The sequence below is a fragment of the Metarhizium brunneum genome, chromosome 3, assembly GCF_013426205.1.
Source record: "Metarhizium brunneum chromosome 3, complete sequence".
NCBI lineage: Eukaryota > Fungi > Ascomycota > Sordariomycetes > Hypocreales > Clavicipitaceae > Metarhizium > Metarhizium brunneum.
In genome coordinates, this window is record NC_089424.1 from 122,472 (window position 1) to 141,273 (window position 18,802).

Below are 18,802 nucleotides of genomic sequence, written 5' to 3' on the forward strand. Positions count from 1 at the left end.
GACTAGCATTGTGGGAATATGTTATATTTGAGGAGAACAATGGAACTAAAGCATTTCATAGTTCTATTCGGTCAGGATTTGATTCCAGGAAGTTTTGAACCATCACTACGAAGGAGCAGGCTGCGGAGGTTTTATTCAAAACTGATGAGCTCAATCGCCACCGATTCTATTGAATTCGTAGTTTCAAAGGAACTAAGATACATGTCCTCCATCTATTTGAAAATCATAATTCCTCGCGCAGTTGAATTCTCCGCTTTGGCCTCTTTAGGGGCACTGCTGCGCATTCGTTCCCGGCGGTGGCTTGACGCAGCAGTATGCTAATTGATACCGACGACACGAGGTCCAATAACACTACTAAGTTGGCATACATTACGTTGGTTTGGAATGCGCCAGGGTAGTGCAATGTCACCTCCGCGCTGGCTACCCGCATGTCGGCTTACGAAGCTCGTATTACAGATGAGCTACTAAAGCTTGCCTTGGACATGCAAATATCCCCGAGCCATATAAAATTCTGGAGCTTACTGCAATAATGAGGCATTTTGAAAGCAGAGCCGACCTGCGAGGCCCTTTTGGTTTGTAGGAAGTCAAACCAACACGCATTGCTAGAGATAGCCAACGTGCAAGGTCCTTTTGGTGTTTAGGAAATCAAACCAACATGCATGGCTAGAAATAGCCAACCTGCAAGGCCCTTTTGGTTTTTATGAAGTTAAACCAACACGCATGGTCACGTCATATAGACGAATCGCTAGTTCGACGCATTGAAATTCTAGGTAAAGTGTTTGTAATTGCATTGGTCTAAACTTTCCTCTTCTACGTACTATCTTCCCATAGTCGTATTTGCCTATTGCAAGACATTTTTCCGTAGCCTCTACACATTCTTTTTCGTATTCGACCCCTCCTTGGTGGGATAAACTATAAAAAGGATGCTTGCTTAGGCTTTCAATAAACTTGTGCAGTAACCAGCAATAGTTCATCGAATTATTGTCACAGTCTAGCAGCGCAGGCCAAAGGCACTAAAACTTCAAATCCATCTGTTAAATCAAATCTTTTCCTGATCTTAATCTCCGCTATCAAGATGAGAATTTCATCCCCAATTGTTTGCTCGTTGCTAGCGGCGTCTGCGATTGCGGCTCCTGTGTTGAAGGGGAACGAAGTCAAGGTATGAAAGATTTTCTCGATATGGAAAGTCAAGGCTTATTACAAGATTAACTAAATAGGCACTTCGAAAGCCTTCTTTTGCCGCTGACTATGGAGAAATTATCCAGCGTGATGTTGACGTCGCCATTGACGGCAAACCCGTCCATATTGAGGGCGGATATATCAGAAATTCCGATCTTAAGCGTCTCGGCTGGGACATTAGAGACCGCGATGAGAAGCGCCAGGTAGACGTTGACGGCGTCGCTACAAGAAGTGGCTGGGGTTACATTAAAGCACGCGATGAGAAGCGCCAGGTAGACGTTGACGGCGTTGCTACACGAAGTGGCTGGAGTTACATCAAAGCACGCGATGAGAAGCGCTAGGAAGACGTTGACGGCGTCGCGACAAGTTCAAGGTAGAGTTATATTTGAGGGATCGAGTGTTGTTGATTCATTGCTACATGTGTTGGCAATATAGAACCCTCGTAATATTATGGCTCTACTCGATATCTGAACAAGAATATTGATATATATCTTCCTGGCTCGGCTAAGATTGTTCATGAATGAATGATCTGTACCTAAGAGGGCTAAAACGAGACAATTCGAAATAACTTACAAGCAGACCTTGAACTCTACATCATTGTTGATCTTGGACTAATGTAGTCTTGGGTGCAAACACTGTGAGAAGTGGCTTACAAGCGGGGATGCTGATGTAGCTGCTAAAGAGGCGGTAACGGACAGGGCCGAAGTGGATACGTTTGAGACGTTTTTCAATGTAAAAATTTGCAGTAGAGGTTAGATCTCGTCGTACAAGGAAGGGCAGATTCATGGAGTACTATGTGCCCCGTTTTTGGAGCTTCTAGAGCTTCTAAATGCACGTACCGTTCATAACGCTCTCGAAAATCTGTTCTCATTTGCCACATGACAGCCTATCCTTACAGTTCTCAGCATTACCCCGCGGTCGAGAGTCAGACAGGCGCGGATGTGTTCGTTGACTTTGCTTCTGAATCGGAGGTCGCCGACTGCCCGTAACCAACTCGCAATCTGGCGGGCCGTTTGTCTATTAAACTCTCCGAGCCTCTCCCATGCAGCTCTTTTGTTTCGGCAAATTAAAGACAGAGTGGTATCCTACCCGTCAGGTCTGCAATCGCTTACGCAGAATAGTACATACAGGCCGGGGCCAAGCTAGGCTTGACAGTTAGGCGGCTGGCCACCTGACTACGTTGTGTAACATTTGCGAAATATCCACAATCTAGGCGTAGCAGTACTACGTTCCAAAAGTTGTGTGGAGACTCATGTAACTCGCAGAGCCGGGAATATGCCGCTTGGACGCCATAATAAGCAATCAGAGCGCTATGTAGAGGAGTGGCCAGGCAAAAGAGCTAGATATTACCCATTCTTATGGGGGTTAATTCAGATAGAAGTCTTTCATAGACTCCGCCAGTAAGGAGATCCGGCCTATGCTCCCCAAGCGATCAGATCTTGGTCTTTAGTGGCTACAGCTTATCAAGGCTCTCAACTTTCACCCGCGCAGGTCATCTTGCCATGGATCACTCTAGCAGCGAACATTTGCTCACAGATACGAACAAAGGTGGCATTAGTGAGAGTCAAAGCGTTACCATCAGTGACCATGGATGTCCAAGGAGCCGAAATATGAGTATTGTTCTTGTTTTGTCTTTGGTCTTAAACGTACTGATGCTTTCCCTTTTGTCTCTCCTCTTACTTGGAGTTTCCAGTCAAGATTGCCCGTCCTCAATCATCAACGACCATGGGGGTGCTTCACTGAATAGCGGCCCAAGAGGAGCGGCCTCATTTTGTAAGCCTTCGTCATGAGAAAACATCGCACGGCTCTAATCATGGCTCCATAGCACCTTTTTTCGACCTTGTCAATCTTACGACACACTCCCAAAAGATCAATGGCAGGATACACGACAACACTACAATCTTCCGACACGACCCATCTCCCGCAGTTGATGAAGCATGGGACCATCTCTCTACCGAGGGATACGAGGTTATTCTCGTGGATGAGACGACGGTTATAAAATCAGGGAAGTCGCCACATCTGAGCGTTAAAGCACCTTTGAGTTGGGGCTTCGGCGATGGCAAGTATCTCGCACAGATCGACGTGTTCCATCAAATCCACTGTCTGAATGAACTCCGCAAGGAGATTCACTTCGACTATTACTATGGCGCGAATTGGGACAAGACATCGATACCGCCTGAGCATGCTGCGCATAAAAAGCACTGCATTCATATACTGTTGCAGAATATAATGTGCCACGCTGACGTGGACATCATTACGCACAACTGGGTGCATTATGAGAACATGGACAACCGCGACAGGCCTTACGCGGAGCCGTTGGCAGACTTCAACTTGATCAAAAGCTGCCGTGACTTTGATGCTTTGCTGGACTGGGCATTTGAGAAGGCGGTGGATAATTTGACGGCGAAGTGGGCGAAGTGGGAAATGCCAAAAGACGCAACATTAGTTCATGGTGATGGATACTTGTCATGATTTTAGGTGCTCTGAGAGTCATTGCGAGAATTGGCTAAAGATGCTCCAAATATTCTCTATAATTCATTCCCCGAGTTATCATGACATGCCAGGACGCCAGAATCCCTTTCGCATACACTGAGAAATGCGACAGCAATGTTGCCTTGTCTTGGTCCAAGGTACGGGAATCCTCGGCCCCATTCTATGCGCCATCCTATGCCTTTATTTCTTAAAGAGTTGGTCCGCGTGAATTAAAGTTACCCTTTTTATTGTACTAGAGACGGAAGTAACTAGTTTTTTTTTGACACATGGCTGAACCACTTGCGGTGTCAACAGCCCGCGTTACATGGCCCCTTGAGGAAAATCTCACCCCCATCCCCTGGCATGTGAGCATTGGTACTATTGTACTTGACGCGACGAAGTTTGACTGCATGCTGCAAAGACTACCTGCCTAAGCCTGATATGCAAACACGGCTCGAAAACGCATGTTGGTTGAAACTACCTGCCAATCCCAGAGCACACTACTGTTGGTTGCTGCCACACAGGTGCAGTCTGTCGACTTGATTGAACTGCTGTGGATGGCATCAGTTGACCTCCCGAAGCCCCCTTGACTCATTGAGCGAAGCCTTTTCTATTGGTACATTACAGAACACGACTACACCTGACCTCACGATGCTCTGCGAGTCCTCCTGTAGCACCTCCGTGGACTCGGTCGTCGCTTGTTGAGTAGTCGATACCGCTCCTTGGGTGACCTCGTCTTTGACGATAGTCGACGTACTCTGCAGCGGTTTCAAGAGCAAAGTCTTCACAAAAATCTGAGACTTATTGACAGGCTCTCTGGGGTTGCCCCGCGGAAAGGGTGCACTCCATCTCAGTTAATACTGGCTTGGTTAATCCGCCAAAGCGAGAACATCTTCGTCATCCCTGGCACCAAAAGCATAAAATATTTGGAGGAGAACTTTGCTGCAGCGGGACTTACAGTGACAACTGTATATACATAGAGGTAACGTTTATGCCTAGGGCTCTTGCTCGGGCACATGTTTGATCTGTGTAAACAACAGGCACTATGTCGGCGAAGCCCCTTTTGTTGGGCCTCACGATCTGTTGGGTCTTCTCCGTGTAAGGCGTGTAGAATCTAAAACCATCTCAAGCAACTGTTTCAGGACTAAAGCTAACAATATTTATGCTGGAAAGGCGACTTTTTCTATCCTACTCCCGGCAAACAAAACTATTTGCCTTTGTCGAGTCTCCACCATTGAAATGTGCTTGCTGAGGATACGGGCATAGCAGCCTATGAAACTCCTTGCCTTGGGCGTTTTTAAACTGAATTTCCACTGTCTCTGGAGCCTTACCCTGCTCAACCCATGCGCGGAGCTGGGAAAATCCCGTCATTGGCGCGGCATGGTTCCCTCCAGCGCAGTGCCCATATCCTGGAATGTGAAAGTAGCGATAAAAGTCGCGGGCATCTGGTGCATGTCTTAACACTGAGTCATAATATTGGTCAGTGCCCTTGTACGGGATTAATTGATCGTTCTGCTCTTGTGTCAGTGATTATAGAAATTGGGAATACCTTGTAGAAACTTGTCTTACCAAACCGTGGAAGCTGAGAATCTTGCCGCCTCTGTTACGAAAGGCAGACAGGTCCGGATCCCTAGTGCCTAAAACAGTCGAGTATTCTAACACTGAAGTGTGAAATAGTCTCTCAAAATCCGTTCGCGTTACCTCCTTGACGTCAAAGGCCGGATTCTTCTCCACGAACAACTGCAACCACTGCGTTCCTAGCAATGATGGAACACCCACGCACTTTCCTTGGCTACATTGAGTCGTTGCAACGCCCGCACCGAAAGCCTCTTGAAAACTCGATCCATAACCAATACCATACCAAAGGAAGTTGCCGTCAGATCCTCGCGGGCCAGACCAAGTCGCATTAGCTACGACTGCAGCGGCTTGGCTGAGCTTGATGGAGCGTCCCAGTTCAGAACACTCGAGCTCTGTACCTACGTAGCTAAACGAGTCAAAGGAGGCTTCGCATTTGTCCATGTGTGATATGACTCCGTCGACGACACCATCAAGACCGTCACAAGCCCCCACAGCGGCTTCTGCTAGATAGCTCAACTCACATGGAGCTGGATACTCCCCCAGCTCGTTCATAATTACCTGTGGCCAGAAGAAACCAGGCACCAGCTCCCCCCAGTTGAGAGCTGGGGCCGTGGCAACAATACCATCATAAGCGCTGGGATATCTCTGGGCAAGCATGAGGCCTTGTCTTCCTCCTTGCGAGCAGCCACTCCAGTATGAATACTCTGGTGATTTTCCATAAAACTTCTTAATAACAGACTTGGCAATAATCGACTGAGCACATAGGTCAACGCTTGGCCCCTCCTTTTCTTTTGCTTCAACTTGCGCGAATGGGAAACCCCAACGTACCTCATCATAAAGAGACCGAGAGGCGAGATTATGAAGCTTGTATAGATTCACGTTTCCAGGGCTTAATAGTGCCCAATCATGTGCCAAAACTGATTCTCCTAGGCCCGCGTCCGTAGTGACAGTCGCAAATCCTTGGCCCAGTGCTGCGACCATAGCCAGTTCAGAGTATACGAATCGGCCCGCGGCGTATCCGCCTCCGCCCACGGCAAGGAGGCGCTGGTTCCAGTCGCCGACTGGAAGCCATGTTTCGACATTGATAACATCTCCTTGCCCAGGATGCGTATAAGTCACCGTAACATTGCAGAATGTTGCGTTCTTCACCTCAATGGTTGGATGGTGGACCGTCTCTCGGTGTGGTGCCGTTTTCGTATAGTTGGTGACGATGTTAGCAGCGATGGAGATGACCTGCGAGCCGAATAGATCAATGTGTGTGAATGTTGACGGGCTACACGACTGTAATGCGCCGATACCTCCGTCTAACCGTGAATGAGTCAGAAGTGGTCTCTCCTACACCTCACTTAACAGAATGGGAGAGTCCAGACAACCAACCATGCAACCAATTGCTAATAACAGCAGGAAACTCCATAATCACGGACCGTCAATGCGTTTACTCTTATGGATGTCCAGGGCCGTTCGCGAGTACGGTAGTCGCGCGCCACGCATGAAACAAGCCCGGCAAGCCTCTATCCAAAGGAACCTCTGGCAAATATAAGTGCACGTGTGGTGGTTCAAGTTTATCAGGAGCTCCCGACCCGACAGGGTTGCGAGAGGCGATTCAAAGATCGGATTGCGGGGCCTTTGATGATGGAGGAGGATCGGTTCGAGGACCTTGCCTTTATACGTTAGCTCCGCCAAGAACCGAAGCCGGGAGCTAGTACAGTAGTTGCCTCGGGCGGGGTAAGGTGGATCCTCATGTCTCGTCTCTTGATTGGTGCAACGGACTGCAGAACAGGCAAAAGACCTCATTTAGAACCTCACCTTTTTTCATTAAGCTTCATTAAATAAATAGCAGCCTGCCCTTACCAATTGTTTTTTTTTGTAACAGCTTTCCTCTACTGGGCACGCCCGAAACCTTTCCTGTGATACCGGCCTCCAAGACATCTATGCCTTTGCATTCCACGCACGCCTTTGCGCAGCTGAGTATATCTGACATAACAGAAAATGAAGCAATTAGCAAACACCATGACACCACCGAAAATCTGCAGAGGAATCAAGTTTATATGCTTAATAAGTTCTCCAGCGATCGGGTTCACAGTTAAAAGTCCAACACTTGAGATGCCAAAATTCATTCCTATCCAAGTGCGCCCTTTACTGACATGGGGTGCGATACCCGCGACCATCGCACCAAGCAAAGTCACATAGGCACTAGACAAAAACCCGTAAAGTACGCAAAAAATAACGATTCCAGCGGTACTATTAACGCTTATCCGTGAAAACTGAAGGAGGCCGGTGCCAGATGCCTCAGGAATCATCAGATTAAGAGCACCTACTCTATCAGCAATAGGGCCGACTATCGCCCTTTCCAGGATGCTCGCTGCATTCAAGATGGACAACAGATAAGAAAGATAGTTGTCCATTGATGCCTAGTTCCTTCTGGCTATACAAAGTCACGTAAAAAACGGGCACATATAGCCCCATCAGGTGGAGTAACATGGCAAGAGTGATACCATGGGTCGCGAAATGCCAACATGCCGACAGTAGCTCTAGCTCGTGCTGCTGGGGGAACGCGGGACCTGATAAGGATGAGGCAGTCTGGTCTGATGTCTCCGCCACGGGCTCAGTTAGCTGCCAGTGATCGAATGAGGGATTCAATGTTGAGGCCTGGGGTTATAGCGGAATTGGCCACGATCTTGTGAGTTGAGGATGTGAGTCACTCCCAATACGGGACCCAGAGGGGTGGCCAAATAAACACATACTCTCATGTTCCTTGAATTATTCATCTCCAAGGAGCCTGCGTTGCTGGGTCGTGCCAAATGTGGTACAGGGTAAGCATTCTAAAAATGAATGCGAGTAAGCAACAGAAAAGGAATTACTACACCAGCTTGTTGCATATTTGATATCGTCACCAAAGGGCCATGGACTGCTTGCTACGTCTGCCATGGAGCTTCCCAGCTTGTAATCGTGGTCTTGGCTAATGAGCTTGCGAAAGCGAAAAAGATGGACGGATAGATTGTCGCTTGTAATGCACGGGTCTTGTAAATAATCCCCTCCCTTTACCTCCGTATTGTGCGATTGAGTTGAACTCTGACCCGAGAACTACATCTTACCTGTTCATCATGTCCCAGTGCGATTAAACAGTACGCAAAAGGTCATCGATTTCTTACAGCAGGTCCAGAATCAAGCAGACGGCATGCTTCCATACCAGCACGCTGGTTTGTAAGCTTTGCGGGAACTGGGTTCCGATGTGCAAGCCGCTTTGAGTCTGAAAAGCCCTTTTTTAGTCCAGAATTCTTTGCAAAACTTGATATGGATTTTTTTCTCGATGAGGTAGAGGGATTTGGCGACTTGATGACAGGGTATTTTGACTACCCCCTGGTGATGGAGTGCATCCTCATTTCTACGACGGAAGGGCCTGGTCAAAATGACATCCAGATCACCATGGATGCAAGATTTGATGCAGTTGTCATCTCAAAGAAGCAGATACTGGGACTTTGCAGACAATTTCGGCACGTTGTTGAACAACTTGACAATATTGACCAACTGGACACATTAGACGACATACGCCTCGCAAGTCGTGACGATGTTGATCAGGTAATTTCCTGGAACGCCTCGCAACCTTGGGAGGGCGTAGAAAAGACTTTCCATGATATCATTTCCGATCAGGTTCACCTGACTCCCAATGCTGTTGCCATCACGGGTTGGGATGGTCAGATGTCATACCTCGAGTTAGATGAGCACTCAACATGGGTTGCCAAGATTTTGGTGTCAAAGTCCATTGGCCATGAAACTGTTTTCCCCCTGTGCTTTGAAAAGTCTAAATGGGCTGTTGTCGCGGAGCTCGCTGTCCTGAAGGCCGGAGGTGTCGTCACTCAGCTGGGTGCATACATCCTTTAAGTCGCAAGAAGGAAATTCTCGAAGACACGAGAGCAAGGCTTGTGCTGGTACCGTCGACCGAGATCGATGACGATTTTACTGGCATAGTCCCAACAATGGTCATCGATCGGCAATGCACAGCCCAGCTGCCCAAATTTAATACACCCCTTCCAGAAATCGGGCCCAGCAACGCGGCATACATGTTATTCACTTCGGGAAGCACTGAGCGGCCAAAGGGCATTGTAGTTGAACACCAGAATCTTGCATCCAGTTCGTTCTCCCAAGGTGGGCAATTCAAGATCAACCAGAGTACAAGAGTGTTGCAATTCGCAGCTTACACTTTCGACATAAGCTGCGCCGATATATTTATAACACTCCAGCGCGGCACTACAATCTGCATACCGTCCGAATATGAGTGTATAAACGACCTGACCAGCGCTGCTACAAAGTACCGGGCAGACTGGATGTCTATCATGCCCACGGTCGCCCAGCCAATTGATCCGGAATCGGTACCTTCTTTGCGCACTCTCGTGTTGGGTGGCGAAGCTCCGACGGCCGAGAACGTCACGACGTGGGCTAACCGGCTGGATCTTATCTTCATCTAGGGACCTGCAGAGACTACTATCTACACTTCAGCTTATCGCAGTCCTGGCCCTGTCCAATATTTCTGGACGAGGCGTCCCTGAGCATGAACAACTGAAGCCACTGCGAGGAAAGGACAATCAGGCAGCTAGTGATCAGATTGCAACCATAAGACAGTTGCTGGAAGAACGTCTCCCTGATTATATGATCCCCACGGTCTGGATTTGTGTTGAGACGATGACTCTGACTAGATATGGCAAGATGGATGGGACGGCAGTTGCCAAATGGGCTGAAAATTTTGACCATGAGGCTTATCAAGACCTGCTACTAGACTCCAACGAGTATGATACGAAAGTAGAGTCTGCGGTAGCTGTGTCGGGTCAGGCCACAGTTATTCCAACTCTGGCCAGCCAAGTCCTCGGCATTCCAGTCATTCCCATGAACCGCTGCTTCTTTGGACTCGGTGGCGATTCCATTACTGCGATGCAGCTCCGAATCAAGGCAAGAGCAGCAGGTATCGACTTGAGCGTTAGAGATATATTAAAGGCAAAAACCCTGTTTGGCATGGCCGAGGCTGCAACACCTCTCAACTCCATTTCTCCATTCCCGATTGCGGAGATTGATGTCCCTTGAGCTGAAGTATTGGATACACCATTCGGGCTGTCACCTATTCAAAAACTGTTCTTTGATAGGGCTGGACCCCCTCGAGGCTCTTCTACATCGCACTTTAATCAAACCATACTGCTCAAAGTCAACCGACATATGGAGGCCCTGAGAATCCACAAAGCCATTCATGCCATTGTCAGTCGTCACTCAATGCTCCGTGCGAGATTCTCCCGCGGGAATCAGGGTGATTGGACGCAGAGTGTGAGTGATAAGGTGGAGGAATCATTTACCTTTCAGGTTGAGAGGATAGAGGACCGAAGCAATCTGTACAAGATTCTGGCAGAGCGAAACTCTGCTTTCGATATAAGCCAAGGCCCTATATTCGCCGCCCACCTGTTTAACATCAATAATGGGAGCCAGGAACAGCTTCCCCTTCTCTCAGGCCATCACCTCGTAATTGACGTCGTTTCCTGGCTTGTAATTCTTGGTGACATGGCAGAATTCCTGATCAGGTCCAAGCCCGGCCTACCGTCTTTGGAGAAACCCCTCTCCTTCCAAACCTGGCTGTGTTCACAACAAGAGCAGCCCCAAGAAAATCTGGTGCAGGCTAACGGGCTCGATTCCTCCCTGAATAGCATGCAAGCACTTGATCTCACCTATTGGGGCATGACCGACCAGGCCAATAAGTACGGTAGCGATGTAGAACTATCCTTCTCATTAGACGAGGGAGAAACTGCAAGGCTGTTAAGTGGATATGGTAATAGGTCGACACCTGCTGCGGCCGAGTCTGTTGACATTATGGTAGCAACTCTGCTGCAAGCATTTTCAGCTGTGTTCACCGACCACTCAATACTCCCTACCGTGTTCTCTGAAGGCCATGGCCGCGAGTCTGCAGATAAGGATGTCGATCCTTCGGGAACAGTTGGCTGGTTCACCACTCTGACACCTCTGCACGTAGTGTCGGTCGATGATAATATTGTGAACACGATACGGGAGGTGCAGAAGGCCCGGTTACAGATGAAGCTCCTCGGGGCCACGTCTCAGTGTTGGTAGAGATGATTTCGGCACACACTCAACCCAGATAGAGATTCTTTTCAACTTCCTTGGCAGCTTCCAACAACTCGAGTCAAAAGAGGGTCTCTTTTCAAATGCTCCGCTATTAGAGAATGAGATTATCATTGACAACGGCCCTGAGCTGAACCGCCTTGCTCTATTTGATGTTTCCGCCATCGTCACGGGTGGGAGACTCAAGATGACAGTCAAGTACAACAGGAGGATGCAACACCAGAATAAAATTCATGAATGGGTTATGACTATGCACTCCTTACTAAAGGTCGCGGATGAAAGCTTGAGCAGCTTGAACGCATCTGAATTGGAAACCCTATTCGCCAAGTCTGGCAGCGAAACGAAGAAGGAGACATTATCTTCAAAAGAACAGATGCTTAATAATTTGGGAGTTGATATGGCAAATGTACAAGAGATTGTACCATGCGCGGCTTTGCAGCAACACATGGTATCACTGATGGCTCAGCAGAGTGGACTGGGCATTTACGAGGTCGAGCTCGCCTTTCACATCACAGGAGACAATGTCAATACAGCAAAGCTCGAATCAGCGTAGCAGCAGGTAATCGACAGACACTCAATACTGCGTACGATTTTTGTACCTAGTGATTTACGGGCAGGCTTCCATGAACAGGTAGTGCTCGCACATTATACGGCCAATGTGCCCGTCATCACCTGTGTCGACAAGCATGACCTTGTCGCACAAGCGCAAGCCTACAGATCCGTTGACTACCGAAGTTTCAATCGTCCGCATCATCAGCTTACCATCTTCACAAGTAATGATGGGGCTCACAAAGCATGCAAATTGGAGATGAGCCACGCTCTGAATGATGGCGTCTCTACAGCTCTCATACTTCGTGATGTGCAACAAGCGTACCAAGGACAGCTGAAAGAAGGCCCGGGACCTGCATTCAGCAGCTTTGTCTTTTGGCAAAACGCGCAAATAAAAGCCAAGTCATCCGATTACTGGCAAAAGTTTGCGCGCGGAATACAGGCGTCTCCAATACCAGCCAAAGAGCAGCTGCGACAAGACACAAAGTATTTGATGTAGATATATGCGTCAACACTGTGGAAAGGAATCGAAATACTTGCCTCGAACACGGTGTCACCATGGCTACCTTTTTTCAGGTGGTCTGGGGCCTTGTCTTGTCTGCGCATACAGGACAGGACGATGCACTGTTTGTGTGACAAGGGCTCAGAAAGAGGGCTTGGAGCAATAGCTCAATTCAACTAATAACAGTCTTTGGTATCAAAGGTCCTTGGTTTTCCTTAAGGCCTTGAGGGACCAAAGCCGTCTATTTATACAAGAAGTCCGTGAGGGACTTTGCCCTAGGTCTCGTGACCGTAGCCCTTGTGTAACCAGCCATTTCCGTGTAACAGTTTGGATATATGACGGCAAATCGCGACGTCCCCATCGAGTGTGTAGGCGATATAGTTGGTTCCCTCGCGAACATGATACTATGCCGAATCGACAGAAGCAAAGGCAGCCTCGCTGACTTATTGTCAGGAGCACAAGATGATTTTTTGGAATCGCTTACACACCAGCATGGTTTGATTGGATCAGTTCTACCGGTATGGAGCTCGGTTATGAGCCTTCAATATCTTGATTCGCGAGTGGCACGAGTACGCAATGAAAACAGATTAAGGGATGGCGGGATTCAGTTCGAGCAATTCTGGGGACATGATCCTAACGAGTGGGACATTACTCTCGCGTCCAAATAATCTCTGGATCGAGTGGCCATGATGTAATCCACTCCTTTATTAGATATTGGTCCGATAGTATGAGCGAGGAGGAAGCCCCGAAATGAGACAGAGCTTTGGGGAAGTAATGGAGAAATTCATCACTGGGACCTGGTAGCTACTAGGTAATACGTGAAAAGGATGGCGTTATTCTTTAATTTAAAGCAAGAACATAGCTTTAACAACATAAGCAGCTAGCGTAAAAGGTACAAGTTTTTTTATATCTAGTTGCCATGGTCGCCGAGCTCCTCATCATGCAAGCGCTCGTCTTGGTGACAGGCTTCGGTTAGTGGGATAGGGATATGCGTACGCAATCTTGCAGCCATCCATGTCTGCATCGGTCTGCAGGTCTGTCAACATAAAGGCAGCCAGTCCAGCCGCCAAATCACCGATAGCACTCGCGGTGGTGATGCATAGCTCGGGTTGAGTAGGGTATAGAGCTGCCACGCCGGTGCATATAACAACAAGATAGCCTGTTATCCTTGCAAGTCCGCAAGGAACCTCGACTCTGGTGGCAGAATTAGCAGGTGATTGATCCTGCTCTAGGCAAGCATAGGCACACGACCTCTCAATTACCCGTGTCCCATATTCTGAACTTGCCACAAAGACAAACGGGTGCCTGTCGAGGCCGTCTTGGACTTCATGGCAATTCTGGATAAATGCCCTCATAGTAGTGCGTATCTCAAATACAACTACAGAAAAAGGTATTGAATACACATGTCAAGACTAGCCCAGCGCCGGTCGTGATATCAACATGCGACAATCGCGATCTGGCTTGGACGGAAACGACGCAATAAAGCACTTTGCCGGCAACAAGTGCGGAACACCATTCTCATCCACATTGTCTGGCCCGTACCTGCTGTCCGGCGTCAAGGCAAGGTCATAATCTTTGAAAATATTCGCCGTAATGGTCAGCATTTCCACCCACGCCAGATTTCTTCCGATGCAGTTACGAGGACCATAGGAGAAGGTGAAGAGGTTTTTCTTGGCCGCGTCGCAGTTGACGAATCGATCGGGCCTGAAGCGCTGCGGCTCGTGCCAAAACTCGTCATCCATATTGACGGACCGCAGATTCACATAGAGCTCCGTGCCAGGTGGGATGTAATAGCCCCCGTGCAGCACGATGCCTCGTTTGTGCGACACTCTGGGTGTCAGACCGGCGGTCGTGGGCGACACGCGCAGTGACTCGTACACGCAGGCCTCAAAGAAGGGCAATTTTGTCAAGACGTCCTTGTGGGAAATCAAGTGACGGGGTCCAAAGGCACTGCGGATCTCCTCGGTCACGCGCTTCAGCATGTCCGGGTGCAGAAGCAATAAATGAATGGTCCACATGATGGCGGACGATGTCGTCTCGCTGCCGGCGAGCATCATCATGATGCACTCGGCCTGGATCTCGGAGGGGGTCATTTTGATCTTGGAATCCGGGTCCTCGGCTTCGATAAAGGCTTGAAGCATGTCGGCCGGGGGCTCGCCGCCGTTGGCGAGGTGCTCCTTGCGCATCTGGGCAGAAGTCTTGCTGTAGGCGGCAAGCTCACGGTACATGGTCTTCCATGGTCGCATGATGAGAGAGAAGGGCAACAGGGACAGCAGACCCAGCACGAGCGAGTAGTCGAGAATGTCCATGATGACAGCCGCCGACTCGCTGATGGAGGATGAGCCCTTGGATATGGAATCGGGATCTCTGCCAAAGGCCAGCGCGCTCATGATGTCAAAGGTGGCCAGCTGCGTGTCGTGGCGGTAGTTGACCTCGACTGGCTCGTCTTTGTCCGTCTTGGTCTCCATGATACGGCGATCCCACTTGGAGCGGATGGCCAGATAGCCATGGCGTTGAATGACGGGCTCCATACGGGTGAGATATGCATAGTTGAGAAAAGGTCCAATCTGCCGCCTGCGCATGCGAGCCAAGGCCGGGTCTCGCTGCGACACGATATTCTGGACTCTGCCATCGTTGAAAATGTCGAAGAACTCGGCCTTGCAGAAGTCGTCGGACCCCAGAACGGCACGAACATCGTCCGGGTGCGAAATGCAGACAGCATTGGGTTTGAAAACATATACGGGACCGTATCGGGCCGTGTCTTTCTGGGCCTGCAGCGCAACAGCACCGGAGAAGTTATTGATGTCGCCGCGATTGGAAGTGAGGCGTGCCAAAAAAGGACCCGGTACTTTTCGCAACGGAGACAGTAGCAGAGCCCAGGCTAGACGCCAGGCGAGCCAGGTGATGGCGAGGCCGGCCACCAAAGACGATGCCACGAGAAGGGGCTGCTCGTTGCAGGTACCCTGGAGCCTCAGTAAAAGAACCTCAAGGCCCATGGATGTACCAAGACGCGATGACATGTTGTGAGCTCAACTCGTCTCTCCCTCTTTTTCCTGTTCTGCCAGCTCTGAGATGATTAGATGGCGCAAAGATAAAAAAACAAAACGAGAGCGTCACAAGAAGAGAAGAAAGGAAGACGCCAAACTCAAAAGGGAAATGCCGTCCAAGAGGGTTCTCATAGGGCCAAATGGTATGGTGCTTTTATTTTCATCTTGGACTTGTATGTTCACACACCCTACACACACCCCATTGCATGGGTGAGCAAAGTTCTGGTTCACATGCCGATACATAATTTCGCCGCCGGGGTTCAAGTTTGGCCGGCATTCCCACAATATTACTTGACCTGTTCAATGTTGCCCCAGGTGCCCTCATCAGACGCACGGACCATGCGGGGTCCTTATCGGCCGCAGGTGCCCCCCCGGGTGCCCTCAAGTGCTCTCTTAGCCGAAACCCCTGCTTGGCGGCAAGCTCTCGGCAGGGGAAGGAGAAGATGGTGGGCGCCAAACGCTCAGCTTGGCCGAAAAGCGGCCATTCATATTCCGGCGATTCGATTTGATGCAAGCTGACTTGACTTGACCTCACCGGCCGAGTAAGCTTGATAATGCAGACTGACAATTGCGTACTCGGTGCCAAGGATGCAAGGACAACAAACTAGTACTGTAGTGGCTATAATTATTTGACCTCCTCCTTGTACCGCGAGACCGGCTAGCCTAATTAGGATATTTTAATGCAACACAATGCCATAAAAGGGTTAGGGTTCAGGGATACATGTTTAGATGTATATGTTAAAGGGTCTGGTCTGGTTGAATATTTACGACTCTCTACTGTACAACTTGGCATCAACACAACATCAGACTCTTCTGCCTACGCATTCCGTGCTGGTGCCCTGCCAACTACAATTCTGCAATCCCTCTCCGGGTACTTGGGCGTAGTAAAAAGGGTACTCCTCGTAGGCATTATGCGCGGACGTCCAAACTCATCGACATTATGCGGCCCGCACACGCTGTCCTCTGGCAGCGTCAAATCGTAGTCCTTGAGCAGATTGGCCAGAATGACCATCATTTCCACCCACGCCAAGTTCCTGCCGATGCAGTTTCGATGCCCGTAGGAAAATGCAAACACGTTGCGCTTAGCCTCGTCATTGTCGAGAAACCGCGTCGGGTCGTACGCGTACGGCCGGTCCCAGACGTCCTTGTGCACATGGGCCCCGTGCAGATTGATGGCGACCTCGGTACCGGCCGGGATGTAGTGGCCTTGGATGGTCACGCCGTTGACCGGGTTGACGCGCGGCATGAAGCCAGACGTGATGGGCGAGTAGCGCAGTGTCTCGTAGATGCAGGCCTCGAGAAAGGGGAGGCGTTTCCGGCACTCGTCGAACCCTACCATGTGCGATGCCGGGAACTGGCTTCGGACCTCGTCCACGGCGCGCTTCATGTACGCCGGATACAGCGTTAGGAGGTGAATCACCCACGATGTGACGAAGGATGTCGACTCGCTTCCGGCCAGCTGCATGGCGATGCTCTCCGTGCTGACCTCGTTGGGCGTCATGCGCACCTTTGTTTCCGCCTCTGGGTCCTCGGCATCCATCAGCGCCTGTAGCAGATCAACTGGCTTTTCCTTGTCGTGGTGGCTGCTGCTGCTGCTGCTGCTGTTTAATTGCTGCCGTCTCTGGAGCACCGACTCCTTGCTGTACTGCACAAAACTCTCAAACATGTCCTTCTTCTTCTGAATCAGCTTGTCCAACGGCCAGAACAGAAGAAATGGAAAGTTTTTCGTCATGCCGAGATAGAACCCAGTGGCTTCGATCCATCGGATAATAGTCGCGTCGTCCGTCTCCAGAGCCTTGAACTCGCGCCCAAACGCCAGCGCACCAATCGTGTCAAACGTGGCATACTGTGTGTCGTTGCGAAAGTTGACCGTGACCGAGGATGCGGCGCCTCCAATCTTGGTGTTTTTCGCCTCAGCTTCGTCAAGGAGACGATCCCATTTCTGCTTGATGGCCATGATGCTATATTTGAGAATCAAGGGTTCCATGCGGCTGAGATAGGTGTGATTGAGATAAGGCCCGATTTGACGTCGACGCTGGCTGGCCTGTTTGGGGTCGCGATTGGTAAAGATGCTCGGCTGGTCGTGGATATCCAGCATCTGGTAGATGTCGGTTTTGCGAAACTCGTACGTCGTGAGCACTATCTTGATGTCCTTTGGGTTGCTGATGCTCACGCCATTGGGCTTGTTGACGTAAATGTCGCCATACGCCTCGTAGTCATCTCGCACCGATTTCGCTCCCTGCGCTACAACCCTCTTGACCACCGAGTAAGAACTGAAGATGCGCGATAGAGGAGACCCGGGGATTGTGCGCAGCGGTGACAGGAACAGCCGGTACGTGACTTTGCAAAGGAAGGTGACTATGGCCCAAAGGCACAGCAGCCGGATCCAGCCGAGCTCTGCCAGAGATGGGGGTAAGAAGAAGGTGCCAGACATTTTTTTTTCCTTTTTGTCTTTCTTTCTCTCTTTTTCTTTTTTTTTCTAGGTTCCTTTACGTTGATTGACAATGCCAACAAGTTAAGGAAAGAAACTTTCCTGGTCTTGTATGGTAGTCGAGTGTCAAGCTGCCACGGCTGTCAACTGGCTGTGACGGAAATTTGGTGTTTGCCAAATAGCTCACTGTAAAGTTGACCGAGTCCAATTTTGCATCTGCCTTGTATCTTGTCTTCAAACTGGTTGGGGAAATTGAAAGAGTTAGATGGCAGCCACATGAGACGATGTGCATAAACTCCCTGCGATGTGTCTCCCGTAGACTGACGCAACGGCAACAGCAACAGCCCATGACGAACAATATTAGCTTGTGGAGACTTAACATTGTAGTCCGCTGCAAGCCACAATCAAGAAATCCTTAGCGCGTATCTACCTGCCTTATTCATGCAGGGTCACATCAATTGATCTCTTGGCCCGGTAGTTCGTCGCTCAAGTGCGGCTGATTGCTTCATGTTCCAATGGTGGGGGTGGGGTGGATGTGGATGTGGAGGAGGGGGTGATGGGGGGTGTGGTGTTATATTGACCACATGCAGTTTCAATGCAATGTTGCTAGTTGACATGTAAAGACAAAAAAACAATGGCTTATCGTCAAACGACAGCCACTGACAAGGCTGAGAATAAGCAACGGTCCCGCTCGGCCGAATGATAAACCCGTCGCTTATTGTCCAACGGGCAGCCAGACTTGAGCATCGGGGACCTTGGCCCTGGACTAGAATTCCGAGGCTATTTGTCGTAGCTGGCATCGGCTTGACGGCACAACTCGTGCAGTAGTGCCAGCCATGGCAGACAAAACAAGGCTAGACTAGCTGCATGAGCTCATTATATTGCATCGAATCGATGTGTCGAGACGCTCCGCGGCTATCACCAGCGCTG

The 18,802-nt window shown here is 49.7% G+C and overlaps 9 protein-coding genes across 9 annotated transcripts; 5 read left to right on the forward strand and 4 right to left on the reverse strand.

The window, feature by feature from the left end:
- Positions 1-1,075: 1,075 nt before the first annotated feature.
- G6M90_00g052650 (uncharacterized protein) lies at positions 1,076-1,520 on the forward strand (the record flags this gene model as incomplete). Its single annotated transcript, XM_014684906.1, has 2 exons — positions 1,076-1,159; positions 1,218-1,520. The coding sequence occupies 2 exons, from the start codon at positions 1,076-1,078 to the stop codon at positions 1,518-1,520; spliced, it is 387 nt and encodes a 128-aa protein (XP_014540392.1).
- A 1,269-nt stretch (positions 1,521-2,789) lies between these two features.
- Positions 2,790-3,651, forward strand: G6M90_00g052660 (uncharacterized protein; the record flags this gene model as incomplete). The annotated part of the gene is made up of 2 exons (XM_014684907.1): positions 2,790-2,952; positions 3,005-3,651. 2 exons carry the CDS (start codon positions 2,790-2,792, stop codon positions 3,649-3,651), a joined length of 810 nt encoding a protein of 269 aa, XP_014540393.1.
- A 1,188-nt stretch (positions 3,652-4,839) lies between these two features.
- G6M90_00g052670 (uncharacterized protein) lies at positions 4,840-6,643 on the reverse strand (the record flags this gene model as incomplete). The annotated part of the gene is made up of 4 exons (XM_066130548.1): positions 4,840-5,163; positions 5,221-5,982; positions 6,058-6,533; positions 6,607-6,643. The coding sequence occupies 4 exons, from the start codon at positions 6,641-6,643 to the stop codon at positions 4,840-4,842; spliced, it is 1,599 nt and encodes a 532-aa protein (XP_065986871.1).
- Positions 6,644-8,655: 2,012 nt separating this feature from the next.
- NRPS32_1 (Nonribosomal peptide synthetase 32) lies at positions 8,656-9,111 on the forward strand (the record flags this gene model as incomplete). Its single annotated transcript, XM_014684909.1, has 1 exon — positions 8,656-9,111. The coding sequence occupies one exon, from the start codon at positions 8,656-8,658 to the stop codon at positions 9,109-9,111; it is 456 nt and encodes a 151-aa protein (XP_014540395.1).
- A 95-nt stretch (positions 9,112-9,206) lies between these two features.
- TES (Nonribosomal peptide synthetase TES) lies at positions 9,207-10,305 on the forward strand (the record flags this gene model as incomplete). The annotated part of the gene is made up of 2 exons (XM_066130549.1): positions 9,207-9,622; positions 9,696-10,305. The coding sequence occupies 2 exons, from the start codon at positions 9,207-9,209 to the stop codon at positions 10,303-10,305; spliced, it is 1,026 nt and encodes a 341-aa protein (XP_065986932.1).
- A 129-nt stretch (positions 10,306-10,434) lies between these two features.
- On the forward strand, positions 10,435-12,391 carry NRPS1_0 (Nonribosomal peptide synthetase 1; the record flags this gene model as incomplete). The annotated part of the gene is made up of 3 exons (XM_014684911.1): positions 10,435-11,327; positions 11,389-11,892; positions 11,947-12,391. The coding sequence occupies 3 exons, from the start codon at positions 10,435-10,437 to the stop codon at positions 12,389-12,391; spliced, it is 1,842 nt and encodes a 613-aa protein (XP_014540397.1).
- Positions 12,392-13,332: 941 nt separating this feature from the next.
- G6M90_00g052710 (uncharacterized protein) lies at positions 13,333-13,749 on the reverse strand (the record flags this gene model as incomplete). The annotated part of the gene is made up of 1 exon (XM_066130550.1): positions 13,333-13,749. One exon carries the CDS (start codon positions 13,747-13,749, stop codon positions 13,333-13,335), a length of 417 nt encoding a protein of 138 aa, XP_065986829.1.
- A 57-nt stretch (positions 13,750-13,806) lies between these two features.
- On the reverse strand, positions 13,807-15,414 carry helB1 (Cytochrome P450 monooxygenase helB1; the record flags this gene model as incomplete). Its single annotated transcript, XM_014684912.1, has 1 exon — positions 13,807-15,414. The coding sequence occupies one exon, from the start codon at positions 15,412-15,414 to the stop codon at positions 13,807-13,809; it is 1,608 nt and encodes a 535-aa protein (XP_014540398.1).
- An 844-nt stretch (positions 15,415-16,258) lies between these two features.
- On the reverse strand, positions 16,259-17,875 carry helB4 (Cytochrome P450 monooxygenase helB4; the record flags this gene model as incomplete). Its single annotated transcript, XM_014684913.1, has 1 exon — positions 16,259-17,875. One exon carries the CDS (start codon positions 17,873-17,875, stop codon positions 16,259-16,261), a length of 1,617 nt encoding a protein of 538 aa, XP_014540399.1.
- Between the last annotated feature and the right edge of the window lie 927 nt (positions 17,876-18,802).